Source organism: Ammospiza nelsoni, chromosome 1 (genome assembly GCF_027579445.1).
Source record: "Ammospiza nelsoni isolate bAmmNel1 chromosome 1, bAmmNel1.pri, whole genome shotgun sequence".
Lineage (NCBI taxonomy): Eukaryota > Metazoa > Chordata > Aves > Passeriformes > Passerellidae > Ammospiza > Ammospiza nelsoni.
In genome coordinates, this window is record NC_080633.1 from 107,165,853 (window position 1) to 107,193,068 (window position 27,216).

The 27,216-nt window shown below is 39.8% G+C and overlaps 1 protein-coding gene across 1 annotated transcript in view; it reads left to right on the forward strand.

Moving 5' to 3' along the window:
- LAMA3 (laminin subunit alpha 3) overlaps window positions 1-27,216 on the forward strand; it is a 105,350-nt gene that overhangs the window by 32,003 nt on the left and 46,131 nt on the right. Inside the window, exons 12-35 of the mRNA XM_059477475.1 lie at window positions 654-695; window positions 827-964; window positions 1,802-1,936; window positions 4,399-4,533; window positions 4,925-4,971; window positions 5,788-5,887; window positions 7,071-7,123; window positions 7,537-7,642; window positions 8,582-8,681; window positions 9,115-9,271; window positions 11,152-11,290; window positions 12,979-13,121; window positions 14,381-14,481; window positions 14,603-14,756; window positions 16,103-16,263; window positions 18,214-18,322; window positions 19,789-19,886; window positions 22,110-22,275; window positions 22,700-22,826; window positions 23,640-23,779; window positions 24,150-24,265; window positions 24,784-24,995; window positions 25,795-25,999; window positions 26,616-26,760. Coding sequence (XP_059333458.1) covers window positions 654-695; window positions 827-964; window positions 1,802-1,936; window positions 4,399-4,533; window positions 4,925-4,971; window positions 5,788-5,887; window positions 7,071-7,123; window positions 7,537-7,642; window positions 8,582-8,681; window positions 9,115-9,271; window positions 11,152-11,290; window positions 12,979-13,121; window positions 14,381-14,481; window positions 14,603-14,756; window positions 16,103-16,263; window positions 18,214-18,322; window positions 19,789-19,886; window positions 22,110-22,275; window positions 22,700-22,826; window positions 23,640-23,779; window positions 24,150-24,265; window positions 24,784-24,995; window positions 25,795-25,999; window positions 26,616-26,760 — 3,029 coding nt within the window. The remainder of the gene's footprint in view (window positions 1-653; window positions 696-826; window positions 965-1,801; window positions 1,937-4,398; window positions 4,534-4,924; window positions 4,972-5,787; window positions 5,888-7,070; window positions 7,124-7,536; window positions 7,643-8,581; window positions 8,682-9,114; window positions 9,272-11,151; window positions 11,291-12,978; window positions 13,122-14,380; window positions 14,482-14,602; window positions 14,757-16,102; window positions 16,264-18,213; window positions 18,323-19,788; window positions 19,887-22,109; window positions 22,276-22,699; window positions 22,827-23,639; window positions 23,780-24,149; window positions 24,266-24,783; window positions 24,996-25,794; window positions 26,000-26,615; window positions 26,761-27,216) is intronic.

Consider the following 27,216-nt stretch of genomic DNA (forward strand, 5'->3'; position numbering starts at 1 on the left):
GTCACCTGGCAAATGTGACATTGCCCTTAGCAGCGAAGGACTTTGATTTCTAAGAAAGCTTCGTATTTCTTGTTTAGCCCTCTGAAAAGCTGCCTGAAATCCATACAATGATTCCCTTGGTGGGCTTATGTTTTTTAGCCTATATTATCATTTTGTGCAATGTAGACCATCACAACTAGCACTTAATCACTTGCATACGTATAATGCACTTCACCTTGGTACGGCATCCAAAATAATTGCCCTGGTTGGCCTCTGGGCATTCTCTGTTGTGTATCCCCTTTTCTCATGAATTTGTAAAAGGAAGAAGAAAAAAAATCCAAAGGAAAGTGAATAAATATAACAGGAGAAAACAGATCTTGAGCTCTTTACCATTTCAGTGAGCAGCATCTGAATTTGAAGACATAAGAAAGGCAGCTGCTCCTAAGTGGAAGTTTTAGTAGAAGTTGTAAATTTTTGCTGTCAGACTGAACACAATTACAAATTGTGGTTTTTTGAATGAGGTCTTGCATGTAAGACTGAGACAAATCGGGTATTTTTGTTCAAGAGTAATATTTACTAAGTACTGATCTATTTTTCTCTGCAAAATTACAAGGAATTCTGGGATTATATGCACTCACTTTGGTTTTTTTCTTTTCCTTTCCTGTTTTAACTAGAAGGAGGCTGCAGACCAGGATATTTTGGCCCCCAGTGTCTGCGTAAGTGGCGTAGTTTCTTTGACACTTGGAGCCTTTGCTCCAGGATAAATGCCAACCTTTGCCTTCCAAGGGAAATAAGAACTTTAAGATCATAATACTGCAAATGTTTTCTTTACAAATGTGCTCTTCAGCGTGCCAGTGCCATGGTGCAGGAGTGCTGGGCAGTGACTGCGATGGAAGTACTGGGCAGTGCAGATGTCGAACGGGATTTGGAGGTTTTTCCTGTGATACCTGTGCAGCTGGCTATTTTCAGTACCCCTTCTGCCAGGGTAAGCCAAGCATTCCCTTTTGGCAATCATATCCAAAACACCAAGTTTTATACTGAAGGATGAAGTTATTTTGCCATGGAGATGTATTCATAACAGGCTCTCCCACAACTCACAAAAGTCAAAGAAGAATAATGTGATGAGGGGAGATTTTGATCTAAAAATTTCCCTGTTTCCTTGGTTGCTGTCTGCTGTTTGATGCAGCTGCCAGACTCTAGTTTGTGTTTGGATTTAGTAACATTGATTAAACTTAGAATAAATTTGGAAATATTTCTGTTACATATCCTTGGAGTTTTTTTTAAAAAAACGTACTTAATATGAGTTTGCAACCTCACTTTGATGCACAAAGCTACCCTATCTAATCAATACTATAAAACTGACTGGTTTTGAACTTTAATAGCTGTCTCTATACTGTCTTTTTAGGCTATTTATTGACCACTCCCACCTGAGACTATAAATCTAAACCATGAATTTTTTGCTTCAGTCCCAGAAGTGATGGAACTACTCTCAATAGTTGGCAAACCACTTGGAATTGATAAATCAGACTCTCAGTGGGGCCAGGCCAAGTGTAGTGCTTTGACACTGATAATTGAACTTTGAGCCAGCTTCCTTGCTCTTTCATTAATTTTTTCCTTGTTCCTGAATTGTTACAGACGTGAGCAATCAATAAAAGCTGTTATGAATCCATATAAATCTGGTGGGAAAATTGTCATACTGTTGAGCATCAGGGAGCAGGGAGTTGCTTTTACTGCTCTTTTTCTTCAATGTATTATTTCAAGAAAGATAAAAGAAGAGAGCCTGTACAGAGTCTGCCTCTGAAATATCTTTTCTCATTGGCAGTGTGTGAATGTAACTTGATGGGTACCCAGCCCGAAGTCTGTGATTTTCTCGGGAGGTGTCTTTGCCGCTCAGGGGTGGCTGGACTTCAGTGTGACAGCTGCCAGCCTGGCCACCACTCATTCCCTGCCTGTCAAGGTAAGGCTGCTGATTGCATGTACAGCATCAAACAGGGCCCTGAAAAGGAAGACAGCAGTGCTTTCCAGGACAGCAGCCAGAGTTGCCCATTTACTGTTCACAGCAGTAAATCGGAAACTCCCTCTTGTGCTTTACAGTGAAATCCTCATATATTTTAATTCTCCAATTTCAGGCCTCTTTTTACCCTCATAGTCAGACTGTTTGAGGTACTCTCAGTCAGCACAACTGTCTTACTAATAACCAAAGCATTTGAGAGCTGTTTTCACATGGAGGCCCACAGCAACAGGGCACGCTTGACTGCTGAGGAACCAGCATAGCAGAACTGTGAAGCACTGGTCTGCTTTTGCAGAGAGTCTTTGGGACCTTGTTTGGTACCAAAGTTTGTTCTGAAAATCTGAAGCTCTTATTTTGCCCTTCATGGTGGTTTCTCACTCGTTTTAAGATCATCTGACAGGAGCTAACCCAACCTATGTCCATGTAGGCGTGAAACATGAAAGATCTCTATGGAGTTTCCCACCAAGGACTAGCCTGCTTTTTTACAAGACAAGGAAATTAATGGAGTATAACTTCTGAGTATCATAAGGGTCTTGTGTGTGTACGAAGACTCCCATCACATCCTACTTGGCCCTAAGTTTTGTCTGCCTTTAAAGTGAATGAGAGAGAGGGCCCTTAATCTTTAGTGATTTTTCCATTGAGAAGGAATATAGAATATTGCAGAGTTCTGGTATGCGCTTTCCTTTTTGATTAACAAGGTTTATGTATAAAATTATGATTTGCTTTCTTCTCTCTTGTTATTTTTGGCTGTTGACTATGTCAGTCTTCTTCCTTTGAGCTTATACAGTTGTTTATCTCCTATAAAGAGACAGCAGAATTCTTTATGCCCTTGTGCCCTCGTTTCAGCTGGGGTAGAGTTAATTTTATTCCTAGGACTGTGTACAGTGCTATGTTTTACCTTTTTTCCCCATCTTCTCCCTATCCCATGGATGGCATGTAAGTGGCTGTGTGTACCTATTTGCCAGCTGGAGTTAAACTGTGGCACCTTGCAAAGATGGGCTGTGTTGTGTTACCAAACACAATGGGTGGAATATGGAAACACCATTTGATTGTGGGTTTTATGGTCTGGAATAGATGAACATTTTTAATTAAAAACATAAAATCAGGATTCTGCATTGGTACACACTGTTCAGTGGTTTTAAAATAACCTTTTTTTTCCTAGAGCAAAATCAAGTAGCGACCTTAAAGCAAATCAAACCTGTATTGAATATGTTTGATCTTTGAACACCAAAAGCTGAAAAGAGACATAAAAGCTTAAAAGAGCATGCAAAAACAAATTGTGAAAGACAGATAAAAATAGTTGAAAACACAGTCAGTCAGATTACTCAGAACTGCTGCAGTTCACAGTTTGTTCAGTTAAAATGAGCTGCCATGGGTTTAAACATAAGTTAACACAGCGTGCTGCAAGCTGTGGGGGAAAGTGAGCAGCCCAGCCTGCTATTCCTGTAAGGAATTGTCATCTTCAAAAAAAAGAGAGATTTATATGTTTTGGGCTGCTGTGACTAGAACTAATCTCTCTGGTCGTGACTTGTAGAACTCAATAGAAGCTTTATTCAAATAAAATTATATCAAAACAAAGCCTTTAAACAAAACACTAATACTTAAAATTAGGAGAGAATGCTATATGGTAGTCAAATGGTGAAGCTCTCTAGTGTAGGTATTATTCTTGGAAGCTTCAGTGTTTATATTTCTCTTACACTGACTTCCTAGCAAGCCCTGTGTCTTTCCAAGCATCTTTAAAGTAAACACAGCAAAGTCGGATGTCTTTGACTGCAGCAGAAAGAGGAACCAAAAGGGGGAACCAGAAACATGAACATGTAGCAGAAGACAATGTTTGCCTTGTATTTCTGTCAGCCAGCCATTTCTGGCAGGCATAACATCCAAGTGGTTAACTGCAGCACTTCATCTTGTACCTGGGACAGCTGGGATGCCCAGATGGGGTCCCATTCCTGTACCTGTGAGGTGTGACCCTGTGAAACATTGCAGCATCATCTCAAGGAAATAGCAGGTCTTGTCTTTAGTTGTTAGCCCAAAATAGTGATAACTCCATGAGAAGTTCGCTGTTACAGTTGTCAGCATGCTCTGAATATATTTTTTAAAGATTTTTTTCCAGTATTTCTGTCATGTGACATTCCTCCCAAATGTATGATGGATTTATGTCCCTTACATGTGTTTTGCAAGGCATCAAAGCAGATCTCTCAGCTGTGAGTTACAGAACTGCAAGAACCAAGATTATCAGTGGTTGAGGACACAATTGCAGAATAACTGTTCTGGGATATTTATTTTTGCTGGTGAAATTATGGTTTGCCTGGTTTTCTGAACATAAATGATTGATTTACATTCAAAGGTAAGTTTTTTGGCAAATTCTAGATTTAGACATGCATCTGTTTTTTTTCCCCTCTGTGCAGCATGCAATTGTGATGGTATTGGCTCACTGGGGAATACCTGTGGTCCTGGAGGGCAGTGTCCATGCCGTAGTAACTATGCTGGGCTGAGGTGTGACCAGTGTGCTCCAGGATATCACACCTATCCCAACTGCTTGCGTGAGTAAAAGCCTTCCCTACTTCTGCTGGGGTTTTCCTTCCTATTTCTGCAACACCAAAGAAAATAAATCTTCTCAAATATATTTCCAGTTAAAAGATTGCCATTTTGATGACACAGGAACTTTAAGAAAATATCTGTCAGTTCCATAGGTTAATGCTCTATTTTTCTAAGTGAATGCTTTGCATACAAACCCAAAATCAGGCTAAATAGACGTTTAAAAATCATTGTTAAAAGCTTCTGCTGTCTTGGAGTTTAAAGTATTTGAGTCTCTCCAAGATAACTGTATTAAAAAGCCCTTTCAAGCTCACACCGGCTACATTGTGCTTCTGCACTACGACATTCCACAGCCTCTGTTTTCAAAAGATCTTTCAATGTGTTTGTTTTATAAAGGTGTCAACAGCGAGTGTGACCCTGCAGGTAGCATTGGTTCTCACTTTGTAAGTATTCTGCCTCAGCAGCTAACAGTGTATGTTAGTCATTCATGTGTCTTTGCTGAACACATCCAGCTCATTACTCAAGCCCTGAAGCCTGCTCTTAGGCTCTAAAAGAATTGCAGGAGCTTGTTTGAAGAGTAGGAGTAGAAATAAACTTTGTGTTTTGCTTTTTGATCATACCAGTGCAAAACCTTGTCAAGGATGGGGGTTTTTTATCTTTTATATATAGGATATGCAATCTGTTTATATCTTTTTGGTGTACTCTTAACACTAACATATGCATGAAGATATAAGCCTGTGCATGTCTCAAAGACCTTCTGGGTCTGGGTTGCAACAGGCCTTTCAGCATCAAATTATTCTTGAAAAATCATTGCATCTTTGTTGCCATTCCACTATTGTTGTTATTAATGTGATGGTGGTTATTATTGGTGTCTTAATAGTGTCTTGAGATGGTGTCTTCCACCAATAAAGAAAATATTAAATATGAAAATGAATTAGTGTTTTTAAGGAAATACTGGGGTTTATTCTTTGTACGAACCAGTTAATACTTTAGAGCACTTCTAATAAGGCTATAAAAGAATTGGAAAGTACGTCCTTTGGGACCCTTAGAATAAATTAGATACATAAAAAATACGCAGGGTGAAACAATCCTTTGCTGATAGTATGAGACAGAAAAATCTAAGATGTCTGAATCAGCCTGAGATCCATGGATCTGTAAAAGTCAGTAAACTGCATGAGCTCTTAACAATGTTAGGTTTTACTTAGTAGTAAAGATCAGTAAGTTATTTTATGGAGCAGCCAAACCCTTTCTGTTGTTAGGGATATTGTGAATGTCTCCAGCATGTTGAAGGTCCTACCTGCAGTAAATGCAAACCCTTGTACTGGAACCTGGCCAAAGAAAACCCTGAGGGATGTACAGGTATGGCTTCATGGCATATCTCTTTGGCTTATGAAATGTAGTCATCTTTGTTCTCTGACACTGTCTGTGGTGCTCTTTGTGACTTCCACAACTCTTGTTAACAGCATGTTTCTCATACAGCTTAATTGTAAACCCATGATACCAGCAGTTATTTTCAGAAACCAGGCCATAGTTTCCTGGGTGTTTGCCTAGTGCTGAAGCAGGGTGTGCTCTGAAGTTCCAATGATGTTTACTTCATAGGGCCCTATGGCAGATCTACTGGGGCAAGACAGGATTTTTACCTGTAATCCTGAAACCAGAATTTGGCTCATTGTTTTGAGGGGAAAAAAGTGCTTTTTCACTTTGTTATATCCTAGCTTGGAGTGTAAAGCCTTCTTGTGGCCTCAGGGTGTGACAGATCTGTCATGGTTTATATCTGTATAATAAGCTGTGATTGTCCATGTTTTCCAACAGGGAGAGTGTGTTTTTAAGGCATATAATAATAATTAATGAAGATTAAAAAGGGTAAAGATAAAAAAAAAATCTTTAAAAATCTTTAAAGTACTCTCCAACTGTTTCCTTTGGAACAGATTCCACCACAATAGCCACTTAGGATGAGTAGCTTTAGACTGATAATAGTATCATTACATTTTTTACTTTAGATCTCTAAATACTTAGCAACTCCTCAAATATTATGAACTGCGTTTTCCATGTAATTCTCTACTTTCAGTCACAGAGTCGATGCTGGGTTTCTCCAGACTTCTGGCTCAGCATAGTTCCTCCCTGCACTATTTTCTCCATTTCTGTTTCATATGGAGAGTTGATTTGGTCCCAGAGTGGCATTGCAGAAAAGAAGGTTGCCAGTCAGACTGGAAGACACTGTTTTGTATCAACTGTCTGAATGTTTCTAAGAAAGAAAACAATTGTAAATTCAAAATCAATACTGTTTTTTGTCAAATACAAGTTAAATAACTTTAAAACGTACCAGTAAACCACACATACTAAGAAGTCCTCATTCTTTCTCCTTCTCACTTTCTTCTCACCTCATACCAGTCTGCTGTTCTGAACCTTTAATTGCAGAATAAAATCAACTTTGTGGCACATTGACTCAAAATTGCAGTTTCTGGGTGGTGGGGTTTTTCCCTGTAAAGTATCATGAAAAGATGAAATGCAGGTGTCTTTTTTTTTTTTTTCATCTGTGCAGAATGTCAGTGTGATGTCAGTGGAACACTCAGTGGAGTTGCAGAATGTCAGCAGGTAAAGAGAAATTAAAAGAAAGATATTAATTAAATTGATTATTGTTACGATATATTATTGTAATATTTGCTGAGGTGGAAATCTTAGCACTCTTTATTGCTTTTGAACATAAAATACGTAGCTTTATATATGAAAGGATCAATTTTATGCATCCGAGGGGTGTATAAAGTTTGAAAAAATTTTTTCATCTTGAGTTTATGTATTTTCTAGTCTGTCTCTGAAGATGATAAATGACAGAGATAATGTCCAGATAATGGGGATTTTTTGTGTTTGGTTGAGGTTGGGGTTTTTTTTTTTTTTTTTGAGATTAAAAATTTTTTCCTCTTTAGAATTAGTGGGAATTCAAAGTATTGAGAGATTGAAGTTCTGGCAAGGTACTGAAACAATTTTGATGAAATTTATTTTCTTCACAGGAAAATGGGCAATGCTACTGCAAATCTCATGTTTGTGGAGATTCCTGTGACACTTGTGAAGCTGGTTATTATGCTCTTGAAAAAAAGAATTATTTTGGCTGCCAAGGTAAAATGAATAAAGAACATCTATAGTGGAACATTTGCACTTAGCACAGAAGTCTTTAGAATTCCTTAGGCAGTACTTTTAGAATGGGGATGTTTGAATTACTCATGTGCACAGCATTTTGCACTGGTGGTGTAACCTTGCTTGTGACTCCTCTTTTGCCTTTCAGCAGGAGAAGGAACAAGGCAGATGTTACCACTGTGCTTCCCAGTCCTTTTGTGCATGTCTTAGAAAACAGGCTGCTTTTAGACTAGGACATAAATCTTATTTAGGAACACTCAGACTTTCAATACAGCTTCAAAGTTTTAGTCTTGACATACTTGTTCCTTAGTACAGCATATTATACCTCATTACAGACCTCATTAGAGGTGTCCTTTAGTTTGTGCCACAAGTGCTGTCTCCTGTAGAAAGTCATTCACTGTTGTTGTCCAGGGTCAGTTGAAAATATGTGTATTGTATGAACCCATACATTGCAGTTTTGTCAGATTAAATACTGAGGTACCAGGCTTTGAAGCATTAACATCTTTTCAATTTTTGTAATTTAGGTTTTAGATTTTGTTGTTAGTCGTTTTTTTTAATATAATTTTTCTTTATGATATTGCTGCAGAAATTCTGACTTGCTGGGAACACATCTGAGTAGCAGTTCTGCAAAACTGCAGCCCTGCATTTAGCAATGTAGCAGGGTGTATAATTTGAGGTTGTTTTTTAAGGTGACTTTTGTCACATTCTAAGGAGAAATTATAAAGGAAACAGGCACAAACACGGGAAGCTCAAAATAATTGCAGCTTATGCACATGTATTAAGTTGTGCTTGAGAGAGTCTAAAGGGCTCTGGGAGGAGGAAGCGAGTCATTAATGGTGTTTAATCAGGTGAAGCCATGGTGTGTTTGCTGATAACTTCCTCCTCTCCTTTTCTGGTTGGCTTCTGCTGTTGGCGTGCCAGGCTGCAGGTGTGATGTTGGAGGATCCCTCAGCCCAGCCTGCTCCCAGCCCTGGGGCAGCTGCCAGTGCAGGGCACACGTCGTGGGCGCCACGTGTCGCGAGTGAGTCCGGCTGGGCTCCTGGCACAGCTTCAGCACAGTCGCTTGTTATGCTTTCATGTGACATTCTGGGTTTGTTGATTATTAACTTGGTAAATTGCACTGGCTATGGATATTAATTTTCCTGGGGGGGGGATTTCTTCCTATATTTTAGTGAGATTTTCTGACTTGTTTCCTTAAATAACCAATACCAGTTTTGCAATATGTATCTATGTATCTATCAAGAGTTGCATAGGAAAATACATGAAAGCTGTAAAAGCTTCTGGAAAGAAAATTCTCATTGCATCCCTCTTACCAGCTGTCTTGAATCTATGAACTGGTGTCAGAATTCCTCAGTCCTCACCTCCCTTCCACTGCTTTTTGCCCTTAGATGTAGATCATAAATGACTGCTAATTCTTTGCTGATTTGTTGTGGGTTTTTTTTCCTTCTTCCAAGGCCTGAAAAAAACTATTTTTTTCCTGATCTGCACCACATGAAGTTTGAGATTGAAGATGGTACTACTGTCCAAGGAGAGAAAATTCGGTTTGGCTATGATCCTCAGGAATTTCCTGGCTTCAGTTGGAAAGGATATGCACAGATGTCCTCTATACAAGTAAGCTGGTATTTAACTCAAGACTTCAGGGTGAAAATGAAGACAGAAGTGCATTGCACATATGTCTTTATAATACTGCTATGTGTGTGGAAGGTCATGGAAAAAAGAGAAAAGGACAGGATCTGACTAATCCAAGCCCTTTGGCGCTATGTTGCTGTTGGGATTAGTGAGTGTGGGTATTTTTGTCAGGTCATTTGCATGTTGCTTGTGCAAATATGCCTTCTTTAGAAATGTTCCTTGAGGTTGGTTTTTTTGTGAGACAGCTGTAAAGAGGACACTTTAAAGTTTTAAGTCTATAATACTAGTGCAGAAATTCTTATCAAGCCAAGAACAGTGGGAACAGCAGAAGGTTAATGCTTGGCTAAATAGTTTGAATTGCACAGGTCCATGACAGTCTGTATCCACAAAATTTTCAGGTAAATTCCAACTGCTGTCACCGAAGTCATCTTACACTTGGACTTACATTGGGTAGAGAAGAGAGAGGTCCTAGCTTTCATTATGAATGATACCTTCACATTACAGCGAACAGGAAAATGTGTGGTTCAGTAAAAGAAGCTGTGAGCAGGAGCATATTGGCTGCAATTATTTTAGTTTCATGACTGACTATGAATAAACTAAACAATAGCTGAGGCAATAAGTAAATCACAGGTAGAAAGTCACTGTAATTTCTCTGAGAAGGGCTCTTCGGACTTTGGATTTAACTGCTCATCAAATGAAGCAAAATTTTAAAACAGTAGATTTAAGTATTAAATGGGATTTGTTCACTCACCGTGAAAGAAGAGCTTTGGTATAGCTGTCTCCAGCCTCCATTTGTCCAGGGACTAATGAATTACTATAGCTATTATTTGAATTACTATACTATTACTATATGGGACAAAAGAACATAACCATTGCACAATGGTTTTCTTTAGGTTCTTCATTTTTCAGTCTTTCTTCTTTTGTTGTTTTGCTCTTGGTTTTTTTTATCCCAGATAAGTTTTGAATTCTCAGTATTATTCCACATTTGTAAATGAAGGTGGCTCTTCGGTATCTGTGATTTCTCAATGCCTGCATTCTAATTCAGCTGCTTTTTGCATTTCTTTTCCATGGGCATTTTGTTCTGTACTGGCTTTTTGTTCTGTTCTCAGATGTGGGAAACAGAGAAAATGTTTGCATTTGGGGAAGCGGAGTGGAGCACAGTGGTGAGGAGGTCACCATGCCACAAATAGCTTGGAAAGGGACAGCAGGTGGATTGTGATGGATGAACTGGTGGGAACTGGATAGCGAGGGGGAGCTTTAGGATTTTGGATGGAAAGAAAGAAACCAAACCCATGAGATTGCACCAGTGCTGTTTTTTCCTAATCCACCACTGATCCTTAACATGTCTCTTAGTTTTTCTGAAAACTAAATAATGGGGCTGTGTGAATGCAGATAATTTTGTGGGTCTGGAGGTGTCAGTTCAGCCCCAAGACAAGGACAGCATTCCTGGTATTGCAGCTCCAAGCAACTGTAGGATCTAGTAGAGGATCAGCAGCTTCAGTGATAGTCTGAGGTGACTGCATGCGGTGGGATCTCAGACTGGGATCAGTGATTGTGGCCTGTTCCTTGGAAAGGCAGGAATATCAACAGCCATATGCCTCCTTTATGGCATCAGTGGGGAGAATAACAGTAAAATACTGTTGCTGAATCACACTAACACATGTTAGTTGAGCCATTCTGTCCTTCTGGATCAGCTGGTAATCAACAAGAGTTTTATTTCACAGGACATTTTGTTCTATGCTCTTTTGTAAGCTGCCCATGCCTTTTTGTCTTTACCAAATGGTTTTTCTTTCTCTGGGTGATAGTAACAAGTAATGTACTTTCCATTCCTCCTTTTTCCCTTTCTTTTTTATTTTTCCCAGCCAGAGGTGGTTATGCCTATCACTGTGGCTTCCCCTAAGCTCTTCCACCTAGTCCTCCACTATGTCAGCCTGGGCTCAAAAAGCTCTAAAGGGAAGATCTCAGTTGCTGAGGGAAAACAAATTGGCACTAATTATACTTGTAAGTGAAATAATTTTCTCACTAGGCTTCCCTGTCTTCCTCTGTCATTCACTAGCATTGCCATTCCAGTATATACTCTTCTGCATGTGCCTTTTTCTTGTAGGACTTTAGTCTGGTGCTTGCATGGCTTCTGACTGTTCCTCAATTCAGCACTTTATGGCTGTTTTTGTTTATTAACTTCCATTTTTCAGAATGAAGTGAGGATAACTTTGAATGTGGAAAAATCAAACCTCTACTTATTTCGCATTATCCTGAGGTATATTAACCCTGGAGGGGAAACATTATCTGGTCGTATATCTGCTTGTCAATCTCAGCCTGGAGCAGGTAGGTGTAACTTAGCAGTGCAACAGCTCAGGTGAATGTTAGATCAGAGAAGGCTTTCCAAGGTGCACCTAAGTCAAGTCTTTAATGTTGCTTAAAAGGCATCACTTTTAACAGTGTAAGTGCTTTTGGGCTTCTCCTTGTATATTTTTGCTGTGTGGTTGATGTGGCTGTGTTTGCATGAAACTCTTGCTTGCAGTAGTAATCAGCATTTGTTTCTTGAAATGTTTGCCACACTTAGTACTTTCAGTCCTGTACTTGGAAGCTCTGAACTGTAGGTTTTATGAAGCTTTTAAAGAAGGGGTAGCAACACTTTGTTTTACTTGCCTTTAATATTCAAGTTTTAAATGTGGCTTTTGCCTTCATTCAATGAGTAGGGCTTGTTTAAAATGATGAGCCCAGTCTACCAAGTTCTGATTACAGACCTCAGAAACATATTATGCCTTTCAGACCTTGATAAAAGATAAGTACTCCATATCCTATGAATGGTAGGGGCATACCAGGCCTATGTGTCTTACTATTCCTGCCTTATTGAGAGGAGTGAAGTTATAGATCCTTTTAGAAATTCAAGTAAGACAAAACTGAAGACTTCACAGACACCATTCAGCAGTGTGGCAGAAATTTGTGCCCATCACTGGCTTCCAATGTCTGGGACACAGGGAACCAGATTTGGTCTGTGTTCAGGGTCTTCAACAAGGAAACCTTTAATATTCATAACAGTTGATCCTCATGACTTCTATTTGACAAAACATACCACAGCTTTCTTTCTGTAGTACATAGAGTCACAGAATTATCTGGGTAGAAGGGGGCTTAAAAATTATCCAGTTCCACCCCCCTACCATGGGCAGAGATACCTTCCACTAGACCAGGCTGCTCAGAGCCCCATCCAACTTGGCATTGAACACTGCCAGGGATGGGGCATCCACAACTGGCCCATCATCTCTGCCTAGAAGTTGTCTGTCTGTAAGTAAGCATTTTAGATGAGAACCTCCAACACCTGAAGTATTTGACCTAAAGTCACACGAGAATGTGTCAGTTGAATATCTTGAGTGTCAGTGCAGAGAGAGGTTGAATGGAAAATTATGGAAGGGGAAAGTGACCGTTTCAGATATTGCAAAATTGGCCATTGCAGGGGCAGAACTCTGCTTTTCTGTACCAGTTTGCTCAAGAGTAATAAGAATGCAAACAACAACCACTGCATAGCTGTGTCTGGTTGAGTGCATTGCTAATGCATGTTGACTGAAAATTATTGATCAACTCCTGTCAAACAAAGTTTAATAGACCAAATTATCAGTCCAGCCCACTAAGCAAGTAGAGACATTTTACACAGTCACTTAATTTTTTTTACTTGATTTTTTTTCTGGCAGGGGCTGCTCAGAGCAAAGAGTTTGTCTTCCCACCCAGCAAGGAGCCAGCTTTTATCACAATCCCAGGAAAAAGCTCCACAGAGCCTTTCTCACTGGCTCCAGGCACGTGGACTGTCAGTATAATGGCAGAGGAAGTCCTCTTGGTAAGAAAACAATTGAGGAAAACAACTGCTTGAAGGTTGTGATGAAGTTACTGCTCTGGAGTTATTTGCTGGGAAGAACCCTGCAAGCAAGTGAAATTCAGCGCTAGTGAAAGGAACAGAATACAATTATGAAAATTTACAGTTCTGCCTCTTATTTCTTCTGACTTTCTCCTGCTCTGATTTTTCTTCTCCTTACAGACTTTAAGTTTTATATGGAATCTGTACCTTCAAATGATATGATATTATTGTCATACAGCACAAAGCATAAGTGCTCACAAAAATTAGTAATTTTTACGTATCAAATCTTGTGTCTAGAGCTTAGCTCAGCCAAGGCCTTAGTTTCTTGACAAAAAAATCTTCATAAGAGTATCATAAGAGTATTGTAAAATGGGCTGCATTATGAGCAGGTCAATTTCTGACTGCTTTTATCCTCCTGTTTTTCTCTGCTTTCATTCACTGAAAAACTGAAAAATTTTCTAGCAGCAGTTTTAGGAAATTGCTAGAGAAAGAGAAATTGTTTGAGATGATCATTTATGAAAAACCTTAAATATGATCACAAAGACAGGATACTGAAACTCTGACATATTTCATACAGGGATAAAAAGCAGTGTCTCCAGTCATTAAGCCTGGGGCTGTGTTAAATTTATGGAATACTACATGAAGTGCTAGTAAAGAGCTTGCAAACATATTTCTTGCTGAAAGTGAGAAATACTGTTGTGCTGGATTTTTTCACTAATATCTTTGAAAAGGTATATATTGATAATCTTAGCCCATCATGTTCTCACATTAACAGTTGTTATATTTAAGCTCTAATATATTAATTTAAGTAAGCAAGGCAGAACAAAAACTCACCCAGAGTTGAGATGTGTGCTTGTGACCCAGAGTTGAGATGTGTGCCTGTGGATTGCACTCATGGATGAAAACTGCAGGCATCTGGCTGTGTGTTACTGAGCTGCAGGGAAGCTCCCTTCACTGCACTGTCTTGTACAACACATGATGGGAGAGTGGCTTCAGAGTTTCCCTGACCACAGGGCAGCTGCCTTCATGCCATCTTTCTGAAATTACAGAGTCAGGGAAACACATTCTGATGTTATTGGCCCAAGTAGTAACAGAAAAAGCCCCACCCAGATTTTGCAGATACCCTCTGCACAAATTATTTCTGTGATCGGTTTTATTCATTATTACATTGTGAAAGCCTGGAGATGTTCTTTTTGTCATTATTTGAGTGCTTTAGCATTTGTTGTATTCTTTGTTCTTAGGATTATCTGGTGCTGTTACCTAGTGATTACTACGAGGCGTCCCTGTTGCAGATCCCAGTTACGGAGCCTTGCACACATCCCAGGCCTGATTCAGCACAACAGTCAGTAGATGTGCTACAGCCCAAACCACTGCCTTGGTTTATTTTGTTATCATCCTGCTGCACTTGAAAACAATAATAATCCTGTGTTTTGCTTTTTGTTTTTTTTTTTTTTTTGTGTAAGCTGCTTGCTGTATCAGCATCTGCCCCTGGACAGATTTTCCTGTGTCCTTGGCTCGGAGGCAGTGCATTTCAGACACGGGGGAGAATCCAGAAGAATACCTGTGCGACAGCCAGCTCCCAATCAGCCAGTGATGGCCCACGTCACTGGAAGAGAGGTCAGGTTCCTGCCTGCTAATTGCAGTCCCATCTGTGTTGTTGAGCATAAACCTACCAGACTAAAATGCTTGCAGATTTACGGCTCAGGATTTTCAGATCTTAACACATCCCTAAAACTGACTCGGCACCAAGCTCTGCATTTTACACAAAACTATGTAAAAGTATCAGTGTAGGCAGATTTATAACTGTGACTGGAGTGGACATTCCACTCTGGCAAAAGCATTTCCTTAAATAAAAATCCTTCTCCTTTAGGCATACTGGCTTGTTCAGAAGAAATGACACAATGATTTGTCAGCAGAAATTGTATACATGCATCACTCTAAATTAATCTTTTTTTTTCTTAGATAGCTACACTTAGGTAAAATGTTTGCTTTACTGAAAAACAAGCAGAAGCAATTATGCAACTGCTGTAGGTCCTTTGAAAGCAAAACATGTTCTATGAAATGAGAAGATCTGCTGTGTGTTTGGCAAAAACTAAGGTATTTTACCAAGTATGTGATAGTGATGTAAAATGATTACGGCCTCTATTACTGTGCTTGGATAGTTATTTTAAAAATATAAAGTACAACAAGAATATTCATATGCCACAGGCTCTGGTGCTTCATCACTGATGCATGTGCAGAATTTACTGGTATGAATAATTGCAGTGAAGTCAAGAGGGCTGTTGATAGAATTATTTACCTGTTTAAGTGTTTGTAGCCTAAGGAAATACTGAGAAAAATTTGAAAATAATTATGTAGTCAACTGAAGCAAAACCTTTGTAACCACAGCACTTAACTACTTAGAAGTATTTTGCATCAAATATTGTGTTAACCACTTTGTGCAAGAAACCTAAAAGAAAAGCTTGATGCTTTTCAAGTGTTATTGTTTGCTGGAGAAGATGCTTTCGCTCTTCAGGGAGTAGGGAATCAAAATACAGCATTGCTATAGTAGGAATTTTGTGTTCCTGGAAATATTTTTTCAGTGGAGAAGTGAACTCAGTTTTTGTATGTTGTTAAGGATAGCTTAGAGATGATGGTGACAATTTTTTAGCATCATAACATTTCTTCCCTTTCTGCTGGGGAGAAGAGAAATAATAGTATAGCAATTTCCCGGGGTTATTTTACAGCTTTCCTAGAACAGTTATAATGGCAGCTGTTTCTTGAACTTGTTTGACTCTTGTTAGAGGAAAAAGTGATATTTATAAGCATTGTTTGCATTCTGCTGGGTGTCTTTTGTTGAGACACTGCAGGACTGGCTCTGGACTAATGCTGACCAGTTCAAAGAACAGGAAATGGGAGCTTCCTGCAAGAAAAGGGAGTGACAGATTTAACTCCTTTTTTGTTTTTCAATTATTTTGACCCAGGTCAATTTGGAGCTGACCATAAATGTTCCTCAAGTGGGTCGCTATGTTCTGGTTTTTGAGTATGCCAATGAAGAGGATCAGATAAACACTGCAGAGGTAACAGTGCATAGCCCTGGACCTGTCACTGAAGGCAGAGTAAGAATATACAGTTGTAAATACAGGTAAGAATTTCTGAAGTAATCACTAAATCGTTAAATAAGCATTTGGAATGTAATTATACTGTTTTTATATATTTGAATCCATTTTACCATGTAGATTGTTCAAATTCTAGGGTGATTTAAAAGCAAGTACAGGATTCTGTGGATTTTGTAGAGGTTTTTAATTCTCTTTGTGCAGTCAGCTCATTAAATATTGCTACTGCTTCAATGAATTGTTTTCCTACTCAAAGGGTTAAATTTTTTTTATTTACATTTTTAAATCCTTATAAACTACTAATCTCCAAGTCCAGTGGAAGAGCATCACTGTTGGCTGCAGATTCCTGCACTGATTTTCTTGAGTTAAAATTATGTCCAAGGGCTTTGGCTATAAAAAATGTAGCAGCTGGTGTTACAAGAGTATTCCCACCGTTTCTAACAAGATTTGCTGAAGCTGAAGTATAAAGGTCTCTGAAATTCTGCCTGTAGTCATCCTCTGGCTCTTAGGCTGTAGGCAAGGTCTTCAGCCAAATGCTTCTTTATCCTTGTTGACTTATGAGGTTACTGCAGATGTTTCTGCACAAGAGATTTTGCCTGTCCTGAATGAGATTATCTTTGACACTTGAGCACCTCAGATTATTTTGAGCCCTTGGGAGAGCCTGCCCAGTGCCAGGGGACTACAGACATGCAGCCTTTACTCCCATGAGCCAACTGCTGAATGGAGGCTTAGGGATATTCAGGATGAAATTGTTCAGTAAGAAAAATCATTTTCATCAGCATGTTTGTGATGCAGGGCACAGACATGTGGAGCAGTGACCTTGTCAGGTTATTGCTGGGGAAAGCTCTTATTTTTAGCCTGTTACATAACACTTTGAGCCCCAAACTTCTCGCTATAAGTCTTCCATTTTATTGGGGTTTTGGTGGTTTTTTCCCCAAAACACATTTTTTCCCCACATGTTATAGGCTGATTTTGAACATACTTGTTTGTTTATTTGATACATTGGAAATGTGTTCATGGAAATACAAAGGAAGCTCTGGCTGCTTTAACATAGCAATGCAGCAAATCCCTTCTGCAGACATTCTGCATGAACTGAGTGGTCACATGGTGAGCGAGGTGCTGTGTCATCTTTCCCAAACAGGAAGGTGCAAGTCTCTTCTGATAAAAAATAAATCAAGCAATGACATAGTGAGGTACATGTAGATAACAGTAACTTGTAGAATTTGTAATATATTGTGCCAGGTTTTCTTACAGCTCAGTGAGCTTGAATATTCCAAATAAAACATGGTAAGAAAATAAAACGTCACAGGCTTTGAGCAAATCATGAGTAAGGGACCTATATTTCTCTAGTTGTACATCTCCCTAGCCCTGAGCTGATCTTGTTTAAAGCATCTATCAGGAAAAAGAGTGAAACTTCCACATTCTCTGATTTGTAGAGGAGGCAAACCTGTTTTTTCACTTGCATTGAGGACTATCTCAGCAGAATAGCTTCCTAAGATCAGGCCTTGCCCAGCTGCCACTATATGTGCAAGAGCTGCTGATTCACATCCTCAGAGGCACATGGCAGTGATGGAAAGAAGCAACTGGTGTGTGCTGACACCCCAAGGAGCATGGCCTAGGCAGGAGAATATTAGTTACACACCATGTTACACAGTGTGAAAACATCTGCTGGTAGCATCTATGTGTGGCTGTCTGTCTACGTTCTGCTTAAGCCAGGAGCTCAGGTGGGAGTCTGATCTGAGATCTGGAGGCTTCAGCTCTAGCCCCCCCAGGATAAGCAGTGTTTTGTACATGGTAGATCCTGTGTCTCACGGGCGAGGACAGTGCATGTTCTGCAGTGGCCACAGGCAGGTTAGTTATGGTCCAGCAGGAGGGCCAGGTGCTGTGGCTGGCCAGCAGCCAGGCAGTGAAGCTAGGTGACAGCCTAAACAACGTGGCAATGCCAGCAGGCTCATCCTTAATCCTGCCTTCTGTCTCAGTTTCCTTTGTCGCAGCGTTGCAGTTGATGACAGGAACCGCGTTGCAGCCTATGACCTTCTAGCGGACACAAAGATACATCTGAAGGCGTCATCAAGTAATTTTCTTCTGGTAAGTTCACATTTCCTTTTCCCTTTGGTCATACTTGTTCCTTGATGGGGTAAACAAAGATATTTGTCTCCCTGTGTTCACATTCTGTAAGGTAACATGTGAAGTTATGTATGTTAGATGCTTGACTAGACATGCTTTATATACATCCCAGAATGCTGACACAAACCTGTCGGTTTCAAAGACAAACAGAACTTTGCCCTTATTGGCAAGGTTATTTCCAGCTTTCTTGTGCTTTATTTCAGTTCTCCTCTCACTTCTCCAAGTAAACTTTAGAGGAAACATATTCTGGTAGCTTTTATACGTAATCTTTATTGTCTTTTTTTATTTTTCTTTTTTTCTAAATCTTCAAAACCCATGTAGGAGTTTCCCATGTCTCTTACAAAATTCAGGTAATAAATGCATTTGTTTCAGGTAATAAATGCATTCATTAATCGTATAGCTTTTAGGTATTTTAAATAAAAAGCCTTCACTGACCTCTTTTGGCCACACCGGGAATATACTTTCTGGTGACTAAATTTTCTTACGTGTTGTTTCTGCTTTCTATTTTAGAAACACAAGGTTTGTTAAAATCTTGAGCTCCAACCCAGCTAGTAACAACTAGTAGAACTAACAGCTGATACATGCTTTCTTCACTTCATGAGTCAGTGTAAACTAATACCATTTACAATTTCTGTTAGCTTCCTGCAGCAACTGCTGTGCTGACAGGATTCGACCTTCACAGTCTTTAATTGTAAAGTCTGCACTTAGCAAAAGATGGGAAAAGAGGTGCTTCTGGTATGTAGACACTGACCATGAAGTCATTGGCAGCAGTTTTGGGATTAAAGACACTCATGTGTTCCCTTCATACAGAGCAGAGAGGCAAATGGGAGCCACCTCCAATGCTTTCCCTCATGTCCTTACCACCATGGGTACGGCAGGACTACCACAGATTCATTTGTTCATGTCCACTTTTAGTTAAAATAAAAAACCCCATATGAGGTCTTGCTTCTTTTGAAATGAGTTCTGAATACTGGGTTGGAAATCCTGGTGTCACTGAAACTCACTCCCATGGAATTTGCACTAGCAAGTGTTTGTGCTTTTATTTGAGAAAGTCTAGGAGTCCCCCCAGGGTCCAAAAGTCTCAAAGAGCTTTTCCCTCCTACTTCTCTGCATTCCTTGCCTTGCTTCTCAACCTTTGAGCTGGTCTTCTGTCTTTGCCTTTACCACACATATATGCTTACCTTTTAGTTATGTCTCTCCTGAGCAGCCAATATTCCCTTGACAAGGACAGAAAAATGCTATTTAACCCTGAGGCATTGAGGTGCAGGGAGGTAAAGGGATCCAAAATCTTGTGGGAGGTCTATGACAGAACATGGCTTTGGGCTCATATCTCCCTATGCTAAAATTAGGCTTCATCCTTCCAGTTCAGGCCTTGCCCTGTTATTTATGATATTAATTGTTAATTGTGCCTTATGCTTGTTTTTCAGCTCAAGGTTTGCATTATATCAGCTGAAGAATTTACTCCAGAATACGTGCATCCTAAAGTACAGTGCATAGCTGCTTACAGGAGTAACAGTGATGGAAGGTAACTTGCTTGGTTTTATCCTTCCTATTATGTGAGGACAACCTTGAAAGGAAGAATAAATAGTGTTTTATTTTTTTTTGAGTGAAGCTTTACTCAGTGACTCACAGGTGATTTGTAGGCCATTTCTGTAAAGTAGTCTTTGTAAAGGAGCTAAAATGTTAGTGTTAATCTAGACAGTCTTTGCACAGAATTTTGTTGATAAGAGCCTTTTCCTGCCTCATCTGAACTTCCCAGTGCTGATGTGGGAGAAAACACACATATTTCACGTGCCATCCAGTAGGACAGGTGTCCAAGCTGGAAAATCATTCCTACTTTAGTGGCTTGAAATGCTTACTGTTCCATCTGAAGTTTTCTTCTGCATGTTACTGCTTCAGCTGTCCCAAAATGGCTTTAATTTGTCACTATGTGTGGGATGTGACTGCCCTTCTAGGCACAATTTGGCAGCCTCAAATTACTCAGCATGAAAACCCCTGCTTCCCAAACAAGCCATTCCCTTTTCCCTGTCATCGTTGGGCCCTAAGGTGGGTGTGCCCTCATTATTCACCTCACACAGTAATGCCAGCTGATCCTTCTTCTCCATCATACTTTATGGGACCAGTAATTAGGGGAGTCATGTACTGCTTGGTTGATCCAGGCTGACAGCTCTTCTCTTGCTGTGAAGATCTGAACCTGAACCTTGCCTTCCCCAGTGGTCAGGTTTGGGTTCTGCAGAGCATCTCCTCTGTCCTATTGAAGCTCTTCCCCTCCCCAGCTTTTGTTCTTTGGGACAGAGAGGAATTGTCACTGCAGCTTCCAAATTAGGGACCTCCACATTTCAGTACCTGTTGCAATCCCCAGGATGTGCCTCGTGATGCCTACTCCTAAAGCTTTCTTCCTACTGATCTAGCAGTGGGAAGGGTCTCAAATAAAAGTAAATGTCATTTGCAGGACTTAAGAGGCAAAAAAGAGTTGGTGATTTGGTCTGATAGTTTTCCAAATGGTAGCTTGTAATATAATGGTTGAATTGAAACAGAAAGCAGAAAAACCTGGGTAGTAAATTGGATAAAAACATGTGACTGTGCTTGGTTTCCAAACATGCATAGCGTTGAATCACAGCTTTAATTCTCCTGCTCAGTGTTACCATTGAGAGCAGCTTTGTAAGACTGAAAATACTTGTCCTTCACCAAATTTATTTTGCAAATATAGGCATTTATATTTTGAGTAAACAGGGAAAGGTGAGTGAAAAACATGATTCAAAATAAAATTAATATAGAAACTTACATATTTGACTTTGGTTTTGTGTTGGGTATTTTTTAAACTCTTGTTACATTTGCATTGTTTACTGTCGGTTTTTGTTTTGTTTTTATTGTTATCTGCCAGCATTTTTGCTTACCTGAAAGTGTTTTAAGTCCATCAAGTTGAAAGATGCAGAGGCTTGGCTCAGTTTAACAGTATTGTAAGTGGATGCTGCACATGATTTCCCACAGTTCTGGCCCTGAAACATACTTGCCATTCCAGTTCTGGGTCTGTCTTGAGCAAAGATTAATCATTGTCTGTTGAGTACTTACTAGAAGAGATTAAATACAGCCAGGAATCCCCCCAAAATATTTTTATCCTGAAGTCTTGGAAAATTCTTCCCTCAACCCCAGAATTAAATATGCCAAGGAAGAAATAGTTAAACACAGCAGTGAATGCATAAGAATGCTTTCCAGGAGTACTGTTCTTTATTTTGGCTCCAATTCTACAAATATTTGAGTATACACTTAACTTTTAAATACCTAAGTAGTCCCATTGACTTCAGTGGGAAAACTTGCATGTTTAAAGGATACACCTATGTAAATATTTGTAGAACTGAGAATTCAATATTAGTACAGATTCTGGTGAATGTAACTAACTAGATTAACTGAAATGTATTTAATTTTTAGTGCTCCTGATTCTTTTAAGTTTCCTCTTCCTCAGCAAATTCTTTCCACTGAAACTTTATGTGAATTTTGTGTGAATAAAATCAGTTAATACATTAAAAGTGTACACACTTTCCCGTTCTTATGGAAGTTAAGTCCATACCTCTTGTTTTCATTTACTTTCTGATTATTCATAAAGAATACAAATAGGTACAAGGATTATTATTGCATTATCAATTACAATGCAGTCTAATACACTGACTTTTTAAAGTCAGCAGCCTTTCCTGTTATGATTAAAACTTTCTCCTGGCCCTAAGGATGATTACTATGGTTCTGTTTTTAGTGCAGCATGCATTCCCTCAGATTTTGAGACTCCACCAGGAGCTTTGGTTTTGGATGCATTCAAAGATGGGAAGATTTCTGAAGTACAGGAGAATATACTTCATGATCCACTGAGTGCCACTTTTCCTGCTGGTTCAGTTCATGGAGTCACCTTGACACCATTCCAGGTACCTCATATTTTGAAAACTTTGTTTTGCAAGTCACAAGGTATGTTCTTAGTAAAGTTAAATAGATTGAATTCTGTAAGATGATCAAAACGGATGATGTGATGTGATGAAAATATTGCAAACTGAGTAAGCCGCAGAGACAATAAAAAGAATGGGGGAGGAAAAACCCCAAATACCAGTTTCTTTCTGGACTACACAACAAGTCTTACAGACTGCAGAGGAATGTTAAATGTACTTGGCAGGCAAACAGAGCATGCAGTTGTAATGCCATTTTCCTTGAAGAAATTGAACTTGCTGAGAGATGCTAAGCCCCCTCTCTTTCACTGCAGGTAGAGGGCACTGAGCACAACTGGTAAGCCCAAGAATGTTTCACAAAACAAATCTATTCTGTGATTTAATACCAGAGCTGTTCTTGTTTCTCCAGAACCAGATCACCTTGAGTGGCAGAGTGCCCCACTTGGGCAGATATGTGTTTGTGGTACATTTTTATCAGCCGGCACACCCAGTGTTCTCTGTGCAAGTCCATGTGAATGCAGGACATGTGTGGTCAGGTAGGCACCTGAATTTGACCTAACCCCTTTCCTTTCTTAGCATTTTGGGATATGGAGCTGTGTTGGCTTGACCCTGGATAGGCATCAGGTGCCCAAAGTTTCAAACACTTTGCTTCCACCTTACCCTTTTTCCTGGGCTCAGCTTTACTCCCAGATTTCTCCAACTCCTCCCACCGAGTGGCACATGGGTACAGAGAACGTGGGCTGTACTCAGCTCATCTCAGGTTGCCTGTGTTCCTTCCTCCTCAGTGAGAGACTGCTCACACTCTTCTCATGCTTTAGTGTAGGATCTCTCACATGGGAGATAATCCTCCACCAACTTCTCCAACATGAGTCATTCTCCTGGGCTGCAATTCTTCACTAACTTCTCCAGTGTGGGTGCCTTCCATGGGATCACAAGGAGACTGCTCCAGTGTGGAATTTCCAGAGGTTCACAGACCCTATTGGGCATCCACGTGCTCTTGAGGGGGTCTCCTCCACAGGCTGCAGGTGGATCTCTGGTCCAGCACCTGGAGCTCTCATCCTCCACTGGCCTTGGTGACTGCAGAGTTGTTTCTCTTGTATGTTCTCACTCTTCTCTCTGGCTGTACCTGCTGTTGAGCTGGAGTTTTCCCCCTTTCTTAAATATGTTATTCCAGAGGCACAACCATGGTCATGTGCAGCCTTGGCCAGTGCTGGGTCTGTCTTGGAGCCGACTGGGATTGGCTCTGTGGGACATGGAAGAATATTCTTACAGATTTTCATAGAACCCACCCCAGTAGCCCTCTGCAATCAAAACCTTCTCACATAAACCCAATATATTTTTTCTTCTAGGTACTTTTAATGCTTCATTCTGCCCTCATACTTCTGGCTGTTGGGTTCAGGTGGTTGCAGCAAACCAAATTGAGCTTGACATTTCTGAAGCCATGGTCTCTGTTACAGTGATGATACCAGATGGAAGAACACTGGTTCTGGTATGTGTATTACGTAAATGTGCTTGAAAATGTTATTCTCAGTTCCACCATTCATTTACAGATAGATGAAAAGACAAAATCCAAAAATAATAATTTTTTTAATGTTGTGTTTCAGATTTTTAGGATCTTTTGCACTGATTTTATTTTAAATTTTTAAGATATTCTGCACTGTTTTTGTTGTACACTGCTTGTAGCATCACAACTTTGAGGGCAGTATGCAAAGCTTATTCTCTTATTTTGGTTAAAATCTTAAAGGTTTTGAAAAAATCCAGAATGTATAATGAAGCAACATTTAAATATGTAAATGCCTTAGCTTGTATCTTTTTGTTTTTCTCTGAAATGTACAATTTAGCTTTCTTATTGTTTTAAGGAAAATATCTTAGTTGTTCCAGCAGACACCTACAGTTACACAATTCTTGACAAAAAGACAGTGGACAAGTCATTTGATTTTATCAGCCAATGTGGAGGAAACAGTTTTTATATTGAGTAAGCATCACTTTCTAAAACACAGAACATTGACAGCAAACTAGGAATAATAATACTTTTACTCTGCGTTAAAGAGCTGCCTTAAATCCCTATAATTGTGCTACATTAAAATGCTTTTCGCAGCTTATGCTAGCCTATTGAATTTCCATGAGTCACTTTTCCATGACTTTCTATTGCAAATGCAATGTAAAGGTAGAGCTTTATTGCTCACAGTACAAAAGAGGAAAATCTATGTCATCTTCCTGTCTTTGCTATTTCCATCTTTGGTATTTGGTATTTTGCTTGGCGTGTCTGAACTGATACAACTAATCCACACTTGCTCTGATAAAACCTCTTACCTGCATGTTCAAAGCTATTCACCCCAATTTAAATCAAGTATATCCTTGCATGTGTGCTGATGCCATCCTTATGTCAAACTGCTTGAAAGACAGAACCCTAATTTACTGAACCACTGCAAAGCACTCTCATAGCAATCCTGAGTGCCAGCACTGACATGATTTATATTTCAATTTAAACAGCCCAGAACAATCATCGGCCTTCTGTAAGGACTCTGTGAGGTCGCTGGTGGCTTTCTACAACAACGGAGCCCTGCCATGTGACTGCCACAGCGCAGGTGCCACCAGCCCTACGTGCAGCCCCCTGGGAGGGCAGTGTGCTTGCAGACCCAATGTCGTCGGTCGCCAGTGCAGCCGGTGCCAAACCGGCTACTATGGATTCCCCTTTTGCAAGTGTGAGTGTGTGCTTGCACTCCTTCAGCTCCTGGCCTGGCCACCTGCTGAATCCTCTGAATTTGCTGCAGGTGGTACTGCAACCGGACTTTTCTTTGTAGAGCCTGATCCTGTGAGAGGCTGGTCAGGCTGTTTTAGCTTTAACATAGCATAGCTTCCAGTTTAAGGCAGGAGAAATCCCATTCCCCTAAAGCACACCTAGCTTGTGGAGAAGTGACTCTTTGCATGTGTTGTCTGATCAGGTGTAGTAGGCTTACAGCTGAACTGGTTAAAATCCATATTGCCACTATTCCAGTGAAATGGGTTTTTTCTGCACTGACTGCTAAATCATTTCCAAGTTGTTAATGTTTAATCTCATTTTACACCTTCAAGCTTTTCCATAGGTAACCAGAGACACAGCATTCCTAATTCCTCAAATTCTGATGTTAATAACAACAGATCTATAGAGTACACCAACAGCTCAGCTGCTTTCATAGACACTTCATGTTTATAAACATTGCTTTATAAAAGTGTGCCCTTGACACCAAAACTAATCCTTGGCAGTTTTGGCAAGTGATAAACAATGTCTGTGGTGAAGTTAAGCAACCAATCCATGGAAAAGAGCCAAGCATTAAACTTGCTCTTTGAAACAATTGTTGCAGTCACATAGTTGGTGTCTATGACCCTGAACTTTAAACTAATGAGAGAAAAGAGTCATATTTTCTATACATAAAGGTTCTGTGTATTTGTTACATATTCAGTAAGAAATGATTGTTGTAAGATGAGATGTGATTGATTTGTAAAACAATTTCTTTGATCTAGTATGCAACTGTGGGCAGCATCTTTGTGATGATGTGACTGGTAAATGCATTTGCCCTCCACGAACTGTGAAGCCAAAATGTGAAGTGTGTGAGAAATATTACTTCAGCTATCATCCCCTTGCTGGCTGCAAGAGCTGCAACTGCTCAGAAAAAGGAATTGTTGATTTGACAAGCCCAGAATGTGATAAAACCAGTGGGCAATGCAGGTAAATTTGGGTTGTGTGTATTATAAACAATGGTTTGCTTCAGTGCTCTTTTCAGGTGTTTGGAGAGAGACGGGGAAATTTCAGATTTTCGCACTTCAGTGTGAGCAAAATGGATTCTGTCCACTGAGAACAGTTGTAAACTAACCCAAGCTTTGTGGGTGATTGAGGCCCCTGTAATTATTCATATGCTCACAATTCCCCATTTCTCTGTTACCAGATGCATGTCTTGAGTAATGCCCAGGCACATTTTCCAGCTATAAATCTTCTTCCAGCTCTGCTTACCTATATTCCATGTCCATGTTTTACACCTTGATGTACAGAGAGTAGTTCTGCACTGTGAGCCCTGAATAGCTGCAGAAATCTTAATTCTATTGTGCGCATTTTTATCCTTCAAAGTCAAATCCATTCCAACTCAGTTCTGTGGCCATTAAAAATGTCACGCTATTAAAAATCTGAGAACATTACTAACCTGCTGCTTTTTCTCTGTGGAAGTCATACAGCTGTGTCCCAGCCATGCAATCCCTTTGAATATCCACCTACCTATGGTGTTATTTTCCCTTCCCTGCTCCATTCCTGCCTCCCTTATTGACTCACTCTTCTGTGTTTTTTGATAAAGATGCAAACCAGGGATAAAAGGACGTCGGTGTGATCAGTGTGCTCCTGGAACTTATGGTTTCCCTGACTGTGTGCCATGTAGATGTAACAGAGATGGAACAGAGCCAGATGTTTGTGATCCCCAGACAGGAACTTGTCTTTGCAAGGTCAGATAAATCAAATTACTTCTGCATTCACAAGCATCATTTGCTTACCAGTGACTGTTTCTTATATAATGGGGTGGAAAAAGTGAGTTTATCAGTAAATTTTCAGTAAAAATTAAATGCAGCTGTACAAAGCCATCACACTTTGCAGTATGTGCACAGATTATCATGGTCACATTAAATACCATTTTTAATGGCTTCAATATCTGTCAGTTGTACCGGTGGTCTTAGTTTTTGCAGGATGTTAGAGAACTGCAGAGTGGATGCCCATTGAATCACTGAAGCAGTCTGTACCCTGCGCAGATCCACTTTATCTATCTGCATCTTGCCTCCTGGATGTTAACCAAGTCCCGTGCTTTTTTTAGCCATATTATGTCAGTTGACATTTTACCACATCATTATAGCTAGGAAATCTTCTTTTGTTCTGATCTGCATAATTAAATGTGAACTTTCACAAGT